The 12664-nt window shown below is 41.9% G+C and overlaps 1 protein-coding gene across 1 annotated transcript; it reads right to left on the bottom strand.

Annotated features, from left to right (window-relative positions):
- Window positions 1-7332: 7332 nt before the first annotated feature.
- On the bottom strand, window positions 7333-8037 carry LOC100763035. Its single transcript, XM_027431816.1, has one exon. The coding sequence runs from the start codon at window positions 8035-8037 to the stop codon at window positions 7333-7335; it is 705 nt and encodes a 234-aa protein (XP_027287617.1).
- Between the last annotated feature and the right edge of the window lie 4627 nt (window positions 8038-12664).

The raw sequence follows: 12664 nt of genomic DNA, 5'->3' as shown, positions 1-12664 counted from the left end.
TGAAACAACAAGAACTAGAAGACATGATCTAAAACTAGGAGGGTGGGAGTGAGAGATGCTGGAAAGCTTCAAGGAATCTGAGAACACTACATATGTCTGTCTGAATTGAGAATCACAAGTTACTTCTGGGGTTTTAGATTTGACATGAGCAGGCTCTGTTCTTGAGATATTTAAAATGTATGATCACTGGGAGAACCTATATTAGTTGGGCTAGCTCTGGATTGTCACAGAGCTTCTTGCAGAAAATGGTTAGTTTTTTGGAACTTACATAGAAAATATCTGCAAACCCAGAGCTAGAACATTAGACAAGAGAGTATGACAGCTTCTGGTAGTTAAATTAGGCATAGCCAATATGCTTTCTCTGCATCTGGAAGTGGAGATTGGATAGGTGAGATGTTGCAGGATTTCTTTCTGGGGAACTCATCAGGGAAATCTCTTGCAGAAGCTTCATCTCCACAGCTAGGCCTGAGAGTGTGGTGAAGGCACTAATACGCAAGTACTAGGAGGTCCCAACAAGCCAAACATGTGTTAGATCCCCAAGTGCACTGTGTGCTATTGAAGTGTGGAGATGGATCAGGTAGGATTAGATTTGGTGAAACTCAACAGTGTAAACTGTTGTTGGAGTTTCATGGCTAGACATAGGATTGGAAGTACAGTTTTGAGACTAAAAGACGACATTCTTGGGGAATCCCCAAGGCAATACTATTGTATAGTTTGTCTGTACAGAGGTGGCAGAAGTCAGTTGACTGTCATAAGGAAAGCTGTTGTCTGATTCTGCACCCAGGTTTAGGAACTGGACTGTGGAGATTATGCAGGTGTATGGTTTGGGGGACAATCACCAGACAAAGAATCTATGTAACTGTATGACCATAAGTAGGCCTTGGAACATGGAGATAGTTCCGAGATCCTAGTGTCTTTGAAGCAGTTAAATTGGCAAAGCAATGTATGCATCCAGAGGTTTGTATTAGCATATGTAAGGCATTAGGCACAACAAGTCCTCATGGTAGACAACAAACATAAGTGAAGGAACTTGTGTCACAAGAACAAAGATAGGTAGTATGGAATTGCATGGGAAGAAGAGATCCTGGGGCACATCAAGCAATGATTGCTTGATCTATGCTCCTACAGATTTAACTAGGGGGGGGTGGACACAGCACACATATGCTTCTTTCTTATGGAGCCAGCAGGGAAAGCTGGTAGAGGAACTGTATGAGCAGTGTTATTATTGGGAGTGTTAGTTTTGTAATGGTGGGTAATATGTAATTGAAAATACCATGTACATGTGGTGACAGATCTGATCCTCCTTAGTCAGGACCTGCAGTGTGCAGATTTTCCTGAAAGGACTGCCATTAAAGTGACACAGGAAATATGTCTTCATGTATAAGAATGTCCATGGAGGATAAAGCTCTGTGTGCCTAACCAGAAAAACAAAATATAATATGTCCATTGCCAGAACTCTATGTGATGGCATGGAGAGGGATCATGTAGGGTGTATTCTATGAGAACACGTTAGGGAAATCTGACTCATGAGGTAAATAATGAAATCTAAACCTGAGAGTACAGAGAAGGAACATACAGAAGTGGTTGGGGGTGATTCAGTGTTCTTCAGGAACTGTATGACTAGAGCAAAGTCTGGGAGTGAATGATGATTATAGGCCTGGTTCTGGGGACTTAGGGGACAATGCTGGTAGGCAATTAAGCATGTAGAGCTAGGGCTGGATCATTGCAATGGCACAGTAACAATAATTTCCTGCACAATTTAAAGGGTAACCCATTACTCAAAATTCACTACCAAAGCAAGGCAGGTGTAAGGCAAGAACTAGAAGATGGGCTTCTGGTAATTGTCAACAGGCAAACAAGAGTACAATTGGGAGTGTAATAGCAAAGGTTAGCATGATTCTGAGGAAACTGCCCAAGAAAACCAAGGAGGAACTTAGTGACCAAAATTAGGTCTGGCACAAATAAGATGGCTCCAGAATAAGAGGTCCTGGGGAGATCACCTAGCAAATATCATGCATGATCAATACATTTCATGCTAAGCCCTTTAAGTAGAGATGGAACAGTTGTAATTGTTTCAGGTGAAGGCTGTGCCCACTAGAGAATGTCATATAATGAACTTAAATGCTGATCATTGAGGGAACTTAGGAAAGGAATCCAGGGAGACTCCTGAGACAGGACCAAATGCTGAGACAATAGAGGAACTCTGGTTCCTGGCTTACTCTCTACAGATACTACAATTATTTGATAACCCAGAACCACATTTGCAAGTGTGGTACCACCCACAGAGCCTTTGGTCCCACTGATCAATGATTATTCAAGAGGCTACTCTGCATGGTTTTCTACAAGCCAATTTCTTGAAGGCATTTTCTCAACCAAGATTTCCCTCTTCTCAGATAAATCTAGATTGTGTTAAGTCGAGAAAAATAAATTGCAGACACACTCCACAGCAATCTGAAGAAAGAAACTGGTGCATGTACCATGGTCGATATGATACTGAGTTTGTGTAAGGAGAAGATCAAATATTGTGTAGCCATTCAATGTGTTTCAGAAACAAAGCTTCGGCAAGGGGATCCAGAAAGGCTCCTGCATGAAGATGTAAAGGAGAAGTCCATGCTCCAGAGGGTATCCAGGATGGTGAGGATGTAAGAATCATGAGGAGCCTCTCATGGAAAGCTGCATGTGTGTAAGATAGATAGCTCAAGAAAGAGACAGCACACTACAGTCAGCAGAGATGAAGGGGATTAGACCGTTTGAAGGCAAAATGACTTCCTCATTTCATTATGTGATGTGGAGATATGGAGTTGCTAGATTTATGGATTACCCTGATGGGATTAGGTTTTTCTTTAGTCAGCTCTTGCCTTGATATGTCCCAATTTCTCATTTCTATAACAGTAATATTTATGCAGTATCATTTTATGTTAGAAGTATGTGAGTAGATTTAGGATTGCCCAAGTTCTCACAGTTGAAAAACTGAACTGAGTCTCAAGAAACACTGGACTTCTGAACAAATTTGTAACTGTTAAAGACTATGGATAATTTTAGAGATGGCATCAATATCTTTCTCTCTTTGAAATGGCCTTCATTGTATAGACACCAATAATGATAAGATTATATCCATGTCTTACAGGTAGTATGATTGGAGCTAGTGGGATCGTCCAGTGGGTATGTATGTTTATTATCAAACATAATGGGAGTGGTAGCTAGTGATCCTGACGGTAAAACAAGAAAAATGAATCAGACCTGAATTGGCAATGGACACATATGTTGCCTCCTAAGACTTTTAGGTCTGAAGAGGCCACAATCCACTAGGAGCCCACCCAGTGCAAGAAGTACTATCATAGCAAGTACTCCTCTAGGTCTGTGGGCAAGGCACAGGAAAGAAGAAAGGAAACAACTCCATTCCATCCCTAATGGCTAGGGCAGGCAGTACTCAAACAACCTCCCTCTGTGACTCTACTGATCAACCTGGCTCTTGGTGATTGAATAACATAGTGTTGTGAGAGTACAGGGTGGGGTACTAGAAGAGAGGGAGAGGCAGTATGGCTTGTGAGATGGGGAGAGAAGCATATCTGGGGAGGTTAGGGTGATGATGAACAGGCAGAACTGAATGGCAGTCTGGGTCCCCATACCAGTGAGAGGCCTGGGACTGGGATATGAACAAGAATTTGAACTTCACCTTGCACCTAGAGCAGCTAATGAGGGCCTGTGTTGATGTCTGTGGATCCTGTCATCACTGGGGCCTGTGCAGGGGCCTATGGGCTTAGCTTCCACCTTGGTCTATGTTGGCATCCAAGAGCCATGCTGCCACATGGGTTATGCAAATCTGGGTGACCTTCAAAGCCTCCAGGGGATATGGTGAGAACTTTGACCAGGCCACTGTCTATGAGCATGTCTGTGTCCATGGTCCTGCTTCAGCCAAAGTCTGTGTTACTGTCCATGGCCATATTACCATCAGGACCTATGTTCAAGCCAGGGCTCTAGGCTACCACCTGTGACAATGTTGGTGTCCAAGGGCTGTTGTACTGCTGGTGCCAGTCCAATTTCGGTTAGCCAGGACTGTCAACTAGGGCCATGGTATTGTATGGACCAGGGCTACTGCCAAAGGTCATACGTGGGTCTGTGGTCCTACCATACCAGTGGCTATATTGATGCCCTTGGCCCATGATGCTACCAAAGGCCATATAGATCCCTGGAGTTTGGACAAAAACTTGTGTTTATGAGTGAGTTCAAGAGACATGGTTCACCAGGGACCTTGTGATCTGAGTGTCCTATGCTGTCACCCAGGTCTCTGGTGTCATCCAGGCCAGTGCTGATGCAGAGGGCCATGTCCATGTCCATGGCCCTACAGCAATCAGGACTCTGATAGTGTCTGGAACTCTTGTTTTCACAGAGAACCACGAGAGTGACCATATCTGGGTCCATGGTCCTGCTGCAGCTAAGGTCCTGATGATATTCATGGCCCATGTTAGCATGGGGTCATTCGTTACATGGTGTGATGAGCTGGCAATGCTGTTCACTGACGCTGGGATGTGTCTGCCTTTCACAGTATATTGTAGCAGACAAGTTGGATCTACCATTCAGGGGAAAGCTTGTCACCACACTAAGGAAAGATGGCCCCATGCCTCACCATAGGCATGCACCTCACATGGGAAGCATACTAGAGCTGATACTGCTGTCAGAGACACAGGTGGACCAAGAACACATGAGAAGATGAGAGCTAACGTTTAGCCCCACATCCTGTCAGGCATGTGGCAGCATGTATAAGGGATACATGCCCTCCCACCCTCATCCATTACTACCTATGGCAGGTGAGAGATCTGGCCCTGATGTCACAAGAGGGGGAGAGCTAGGCCTGACCCTCATAGGCTACAGTGCATGAGAAAGTAGCCTCTGCTTTCTGTCTGGGCAACACACTAAAGCTGATCTTCTTGTTGGGTCACAGGTAAGCCAGCCCTGAGGATTTGAGGGCAAAATACCTGACATTTGTAAGGTATAGATACGCCCTCTCTGTCCTTTGCTGCCTATGGAAATGAAAGAGGTGGCCCCAGAGTCATGAGACAGGGAGAACTAGCTAGCGCTCCCCTACACCAGCTACAGCACACAGGAGAGTGGTACTCGAACCTCACCTGGCAGCACACTACAGATGACCTTTTATCAGGGTTCGTGCTGAGTCATCCCTGAAGGCATAAGAACAGAAGGGCTGTCCCTCGCTCCTTGGGAGAGAGAAGGCCCCACATATTTCCTGGGACAAACATTAGAGCTGGCCATAGTGATATGAGTGACAGGGACCTGAATCTAAGTACCAGAGATCAGGAGAATTCACTCTGCTCCTTGCTACAGGCTGCAATGTGTGATCTAGCATAAGCAGTGCTGGAGATCTCATCCAGGTAGTGACTATGAGGGAATTCTCATGAGCTGACCAACCCAACTACCACCCAGGCTCAGAACCAGGGCTATGATTTGGCCCACTCCCACATCCACAAATTTTATGAAATGTTGGAGCATGTGAAGGGGACAAACATGGACAAAGATCCAAAACAGCAAGATATCCATGACACAGGACAACAACAGCATATTAAAAAGGAGTTTCAGTGAGAGCCCATTATGAGTGCTGCAACAGAAACCAGAGGCCAACAGAAAGACCAAACAATTGTGGCAATGAACATTTGCAAGTAAGTATGACTAGACTAAAGGTTAAACTGTATGTCTCAACTGGCCACACCATAACTTCCACAATATTTGTTTTCTTCTTTTCTTTCATGTTTCCTTTTGTGTGTTTGCCTACTTGTTTTTCTTGTTTTCTTTTTGTTTCATTGGTTTTTTTTTTGGTTACTGGATTTTATTTTCAATTTGGTTTCATTTTGAGGGAGAGGTTGCAAGGGCAGAGGGCCGTTTAGAGTGGACAAGGAAATAAATCTGATCAGACTGCATGATGTGAAATATATAAGAGTAAAAGAAAAGAAAGTAAATTTTTAAAAATGTGAGTGAGATAAGATGTGATATGATCTCCATACCACTTATTTAAAGAGAGAACACTGGAAATGTTGAACTATTCACACATATTTAATGATATTCACACACAGAAAGACAGAAGATACCCACAGCAAAGGATATAACATAGCCTTCCTACTCCATGAAAACAGTACACATTATCCACAGAGAAAACACTAAAGAAGTTCACCTCTGGCTTTTAGGAACCTATTCCCCAATGCTCTGTTTACTAGGACCAGGCTTGATGCATGGGGAGAAGCTTGGTCATGCCTCAGCTTGATGGCAAATGACTTTTTGATGCCCATTTGAGGACTTACCTTTTCTGCCAGGAGACTGAAGAGTGGTGGGTGGAGTAGAGGAAAGTTGTGGGGGGAGGTAAGGGGAAGATAAGAGGGAGGGGAAACTATGATCATTGTATAAGATTAATGAAAAATTTTAAGTACTAATAAAAAAAATAAGTTCAGGTCTGCCCTCGTTAGATCTGAGTACCTAAGGGTCTCCAGACTGCACTGTGGTTATTTTTCCTTTATTAGGTGGCAGTTTACTTACAAACATTATTTCACTTGGAATTTGTCATGTTTATTTTGCAACAGGTGTTGGAGTACAGTGCATTTAAGGCTACAGTTCACTATGCCCATATAGATCTCAGGGCTCAGCACAATACAGAGAATCCTTTTCTCAATGGGATTTCCTTTCTCTGCCTATCCTTATTTGAGGAGTGGCTCTGGGTTCAGATATCTGACCTCATTTACAGGACTTTACAGAGAACACCTCCAAAATTTTTATAACTATGCACAGTTTTCCTCTTTCTTCCCATGTGCCCTGGTAACTTAATTGGTGAATAATGAATGTTTATCCATCCTCAATTAATCCACATATTAAAATTAGCTATGTTCCCTTGCTTGTTTTTGTCAACCCCTCCCACTGACCTAAGTATGTAAGCTAGGCCCATTGCTTCAGTAAATCAGCTGTCTCTCCAAAGCTGTGTCCTGGAAGTTTTTTCCACTGTGCTCACAGCTATCCCAAATATGCTTGGTGATCATGGGCCTGTGACAAAGTACCGTCAAGGAAATGGGAGAACAACAAACACGCTTTTCACCATTATTTTGCCTACTACTGTTTGTTGGAAACATATGAACACATAATTATGGCCTTCAGAGTTTAGCATGTTAAAACATTCAGAAAAGGAATGCTTTAGACAAATTAAGTAGGAAGTCAGCTTAGACAGACTCAGAGAATCAAGTTGATATTTTATTAAAATGAGATGATAACTAAAGGATTTCTGTGTATGAATAGGAAATTTTGTCATGGAAACTTCCAATAGACACAGGAGTCCCCACTTCAGGCCTCTTGATCGGCCAATATGCAAGCATGCTGGGCCTTTGTCTGACTCTGTAGTTTCAGAGATCTTCTCTCAGTAAGAAAAAAGCACATACCAAAGTATGACATGGCGGTTGTCAGAAGCCCTATTGGGAACACAGCAGTATAGTGTTTTTTTATCAGGGCTTCTTTTTTAACTGGAAAGTTTGGTGGAAAATCAAAAGTGGTATGGCCATAATGATCTACAAAATGGTTCCAGCTCACGGAAACTAATGTATAGAGGCTGCTAACACATAAAATTAGGGCACAGGCCTTGTAGCAATACATCTGCAAATTCAAAAATGGGTCTTTCATGTAGCTGATCTTAATGCCAATTGCACCAAAAACCAGAACTATTGGCTTCATAAAAATAGCCCACAGAATCATAGTTTGTGCATACTGGAATTCAGGTGAGACGGTCCAGGTGGAATTAAAAGGGGTATTCACCAGAATCTTAACTGCAGTCCCTGAGACATTAAACTCTTGAGGGTAGCAAGCTTCCCATAGTCCAAGGGACACAAATTTCACGACCTTGTTGTTGAAATCCCACAGGCGCCAGCATTGGCTTCTTAAAATGACTATTTCGAGCACCAACACTGTTAGGGTGCTAAGGAGTCCTCTCAGCTTGAAGATGCACTCCATGGTGTTGCGAAATCTGAAGATGAGATTGAATACAGCTATTGTCATGTAAGGTACACAAGGGAAAGGGGGGAATTAAAATAAGTCGTGTTTTACAGAGCCCTAAGTTTCATACCTTGTCCCTGCTGCCACATAGTTGTGTTATAATAGTCTATCTATATGTTACAGTTCAACATCCTACAGACAGGAGTAGAAGAAGCCCTAGACTACATGACTATAGCAGAAGTATACTCTATAAGAGGTTTGGTTAGCAATTTTACTGTATCTGTCAAATGCTGAAATGTGTACATTTGTTACCTGAACAGTTAAAAGCACTTGTTGCTCTTTCCGAGGTCCTGGGTTCAATTCCCAATATACCTATGGCAGCACAAAAATGTATATAACTGTAGTCCTTTGAGATCTAATGCCCTCTTCTGGTGTGTACATGCAGACAAAACTCCATCTAAAATCAATCTATCAATAATAATTTTAAAAAGTCTATGCAAGATATGTGGTGGTGACACATGCCTTTAATACCAATACTTAGGTGGCAGAGGCAGGACCATGTATGTGAATTCTAGGTCAGCCTGGTTCACAGTGAGTTCCAGGGTATGCAGGATTACACAGAGAAAACATGTGTCGAAAATCAATAAAGAAACATGGTATGTACTCACTCATATGCAGATTTTAGACATAAAGCAAAAGATTACCAACCTGCAGTCCAAAATGCCAGAGAAGCTAGTAAACGAGGAAGGCCTAAGAGAGATTTAAATGACCCCTTAAGAAGGTGAAAGGGACTTTCTGAGAAAATTTGGAGCATGTGAGGAGGGGAGAGGGAACTACGAGAATGAGAAGGGGAGAAGAGGAGGGGTAAGGAAGACATGATGGAGCAGGGAGGTTGAGTTGGGGGAAGAACAGTAGAGAGCAAAATAAGAGATACTATAATAGAGGGAGACATATAGGTTTAAAGAGAAATCAGGCACTAGGGAAATGTCTGAAGAGCTACAAAGATGACACCAACTAACAATCTAAGCAACAGAGGAAAGGCTACCTTAAATGCTCACCCCTGATATTGACATTGATGACTAATTCATACGCCATCCTTGAGGCTTTATCCAGCAGCTGGTAGAATTAGAGGCAGACACCCACAGCTAAAACTTGAATTGAATTGAAATTAAGTTGCAGAGAAGGAGGATTGTTGGGGGCCATGGCAAAAGTAACCTTGGACTTGGGCAGAAGCTGCCAGTATAAACACAATATTGTTAGAAGATTAGCTGCCTTCAATCCGTTACTCACTGATACATAACGTCTGGGCTCATGAAATAGCTTATATAAGGAAAGATACGTTTCATGGTCATGTTACCCAGCAACCCTTTCCCCCTTTCTAACCCACTATCTAACACCTGCACCCTGAAACCTTGGTAACCTCCTGCACTCTCAAGGACTCACTCCCAGGGACATTGCTTAGGCTAGTTATTACTCAAGTAGACTCAAACGACCTCTCCCTGCCTGCCAAGCTCCCTGCTTGGAACCCCTATATAAGGTCCCTGTGAAAAATAAAAATTTGCAGCTTGATCAGAAGCCTGTCTTGATGTCATTTTTTGTCCCCCCCCCCCGACTCTTCCTTTCTGGGTTGTTTGGTGACTGCAGCACATCGGGGTGTGAGATCATGTTATTCACCGCAGGTTAGGGCAGAGGACTGATGAGCAATGGGGTCAATACCAGGCTGGTGAAACCCACAGAAACAGTTTACCTGAACAAGGGAGAGAACTTGGTTCTCCAACTGATAGCTGGGAAACCAGCATGGGACTGATCCAGACCTCATAAATGTGGGTGTCAGTTAGGAGACCTTGGAAATCTATGGGGCACCTTGTAGTGAATAAGTACTGATACCTAGCATAGGAATGTACTTTGGGAGCCCATCTCACATGGAGAGATACACTCTGAGCATGGACACAAGGGGTTGGCCTAGGCCCTATCCCAAAGCATATGACAGATATTGAAGACCCTTTACCCAAGGTTTCACTGTCCCTGGGGAGCAGAAAGGATATGGGATAGGTAGGGTGTTAGTTGAGGGAGCAGGGAAGGAGGGGAGGGAGAGGGACATGGGATTGACATGTAAAATAATCTTCTTTCTAATGGCCATCAGGGAAATGCAAATCAAAACAACTATGAGACACCATCTTACTCCCGTTAGAATGGCTAATATAAAAAACACCAATGACACTTTATGCTGGAAAGGGGAACACTTCTGTACTGCTGGTGGGAGTGATAACTTGTACATCCACTTTGGAAATCAGAATAGCGATTCCTCCGGAAAATGGGGATGAGTCTACCACAAGATCCAGCAATTTCACTCCTAGGCATATACTCTAAAGAAGCACATTCATAAAACAAGAAAACTGTTCAACGATGTTCATAGCAGCACTATTTTTAATAGCCAGAAACTGGAAGCAGCCTAGATGCCCCTCTACTGAAGATAGAGAAATGTGGCACATTTACATAATGGAGTACTACTCAGTGGGAAAAAAGCAATGGAATTTTTAAATTTGCAGTAAAATGGATGGAACTCGAAGAAACCATTCTGAGCGAGGTAACCCAATTACAAAAAGACAAACATGATATGTACTCACTCATGTGGATTTTAGACATAGAGTAAAGGATTACCAGCCTTCAATCCACAATGTCAAAGAAACAAATAAAAAGGAGGACCCTAAAAGAGACAAGCATTCTCCCCTGGAGAAGACAAAGCGCTCATGATCTCCTGAGCAAATTGAGAGCATGGGAAGAGGGGGAAGGGAGCTAGGAGAATCAGAAGGGAAGAAGAGGAAGAATGCAGAGGTCATGAGGGAGCAGAAAGTTTGAGTCAGGTGAAGAATAGAAGAAAGGGTATGTGATAGGTACGGTTTTAGTTGGGGATGGTAAGGGTGGAAGGGAGGGAGATGGGAACTGGGATTGTCACGTAAATCAATCATGTTTCTAATTCAAATAAAAAAAAACCAGTTACAATGAAAAAAGAAAGAAAGAAATTAAAAAAGAACCACAGAAAAAGATCAATGATTGTTTGTTTTCTCTTTCCTTTTTTGAAAGAAAATTTTCTTATGATTCAGTATGTTATTAGAAAGACTAAGCATTATTTAACATTCGTAAAAGAAACATTATTAAAACTCAAATCACAAATAAGGGCTCACACAGTTATAGTGGGAGACTTCAACACCCCACTCTCACCCCTGGACAGGACCACCAGACAGAAACTTAACAAAGAGACAAAGGAACTAACAGAAGTTATGACCCAATTGGGATTAACAGACATTTATAGAACTTTCTATCCAAACACAAAAGAATATACCTTCTTTTCAGCATCACATGGAACCTTCTCAAAAATCGACCACATACTGGGCAACAGAGAAAAACTAAACAGGTACAAAAAAATTTGAAATAATCTCCTGTGTCTTATCAAACCACCATGCTTTAAAGATAGAAATAAAAAACATATCAAAGTGCAAAAATCCCACCATCTCATGGAAATTGAACAACACGCATTTGCAACATTCCTGGGTCAAGGAAGAAATACAGAAAGAAATTAAAGACTTCCTAGAATTCAATGAATATGTTGACACAACAAACCCAAACTTGTGGGACACAGTACTAAGAGGAAAGATCATAGCTCTAAGTTCTCACATGAAGAAACTAGAGAATAGCCACACCAGAGACCTGACATCACAGCTGAAAGCTCTAGAAAAAAATGGAAGCAAATTCACCCCGGAGGAGAGGACGCCAGGAAATAATCAAACTGGAGGCAGAAATCAATAAATTTGAAACAAAGAAAACAATTCAAGGAATCAATATAACAAAGAGTTGGTTCTTTGAGAAAATCAACAAAATAGACAAACCGTTATCCAAACTAACCAAAAGGCAGAGAGAGATCATGCAAATTAACAAAATCAGAAATGAAAAGGGGATATAACAACAGACACTGAAGAAATCCAGAGAATATTCAGGTCATAGTTTGAAAACCTGTATTCCACAAAATTGGAAAATTTAAAGGAAATGGACAATTTTCTGGACAGTTATCACTTACAAAAATTGAATCAAGAACAGATAAGCAACTTAAACAGACCTATAACCTCTTAGGAAATAGAAGCAGTCACCAAAAGTCTCCCAACCAAAAAAAGGCTGGAGCCAGATGGATTCACTGCAGAATTCTACCAAAAATTCAAAGAAGTACTAATAGAAGCAGAAGGGACATTGCCAAACTCTTTCTAAGAGGCTACAATAACCTTGATACCCAACCCACACAAAGACACAACTAAGAAAGAGAACAACAGACCAATATCCCTCATGAACAATGATGCAAAATATCTCAATAAAATACTAGCAAATCGAATACAATATCATATCAAAGAAATCATCCACAATGATCAAGTAGGCTTCATCCCAGGGATGCAAAGGATGGTTCAACATACAAAAAATCCATCAATGTAATCCACCATATAAACAGACTGAGAAAAAAAACCACATGATCATCTCACTAGATGCTGAAAAAGCCTGTGACAAAATCCAACACCACTTCATATAAAGGTCTTGGAAAAATCAAGAATAACAGGAACATACCTCAACATAATAAAAGCAATATACAGCAAGCCAACAGCCAACATCAAATTAAACGGAGAGAAACTCCATACAATTCCTCTAA

Source organism: Cricetulus griseus, chromosome X, assembly GCF_003668045.3.
Source record: "Cricetulus griseus strain 17A/GY chromosome X, alternate assembly CriGri-PICRH-1.0, whole genome shotgun sequence".
Taxonomy (NCBI): Eukaryota; Metazoa; Chordata; class Mammalia; order Rodentia; family Cricetidae; genus Cricetulus; species Cricetulus griseus.
The sequence above is the reverse complement of the archived record's forward strand: the minus strand, read 5'-3'. Positions and strand labels throughout refer to the sequence as shown.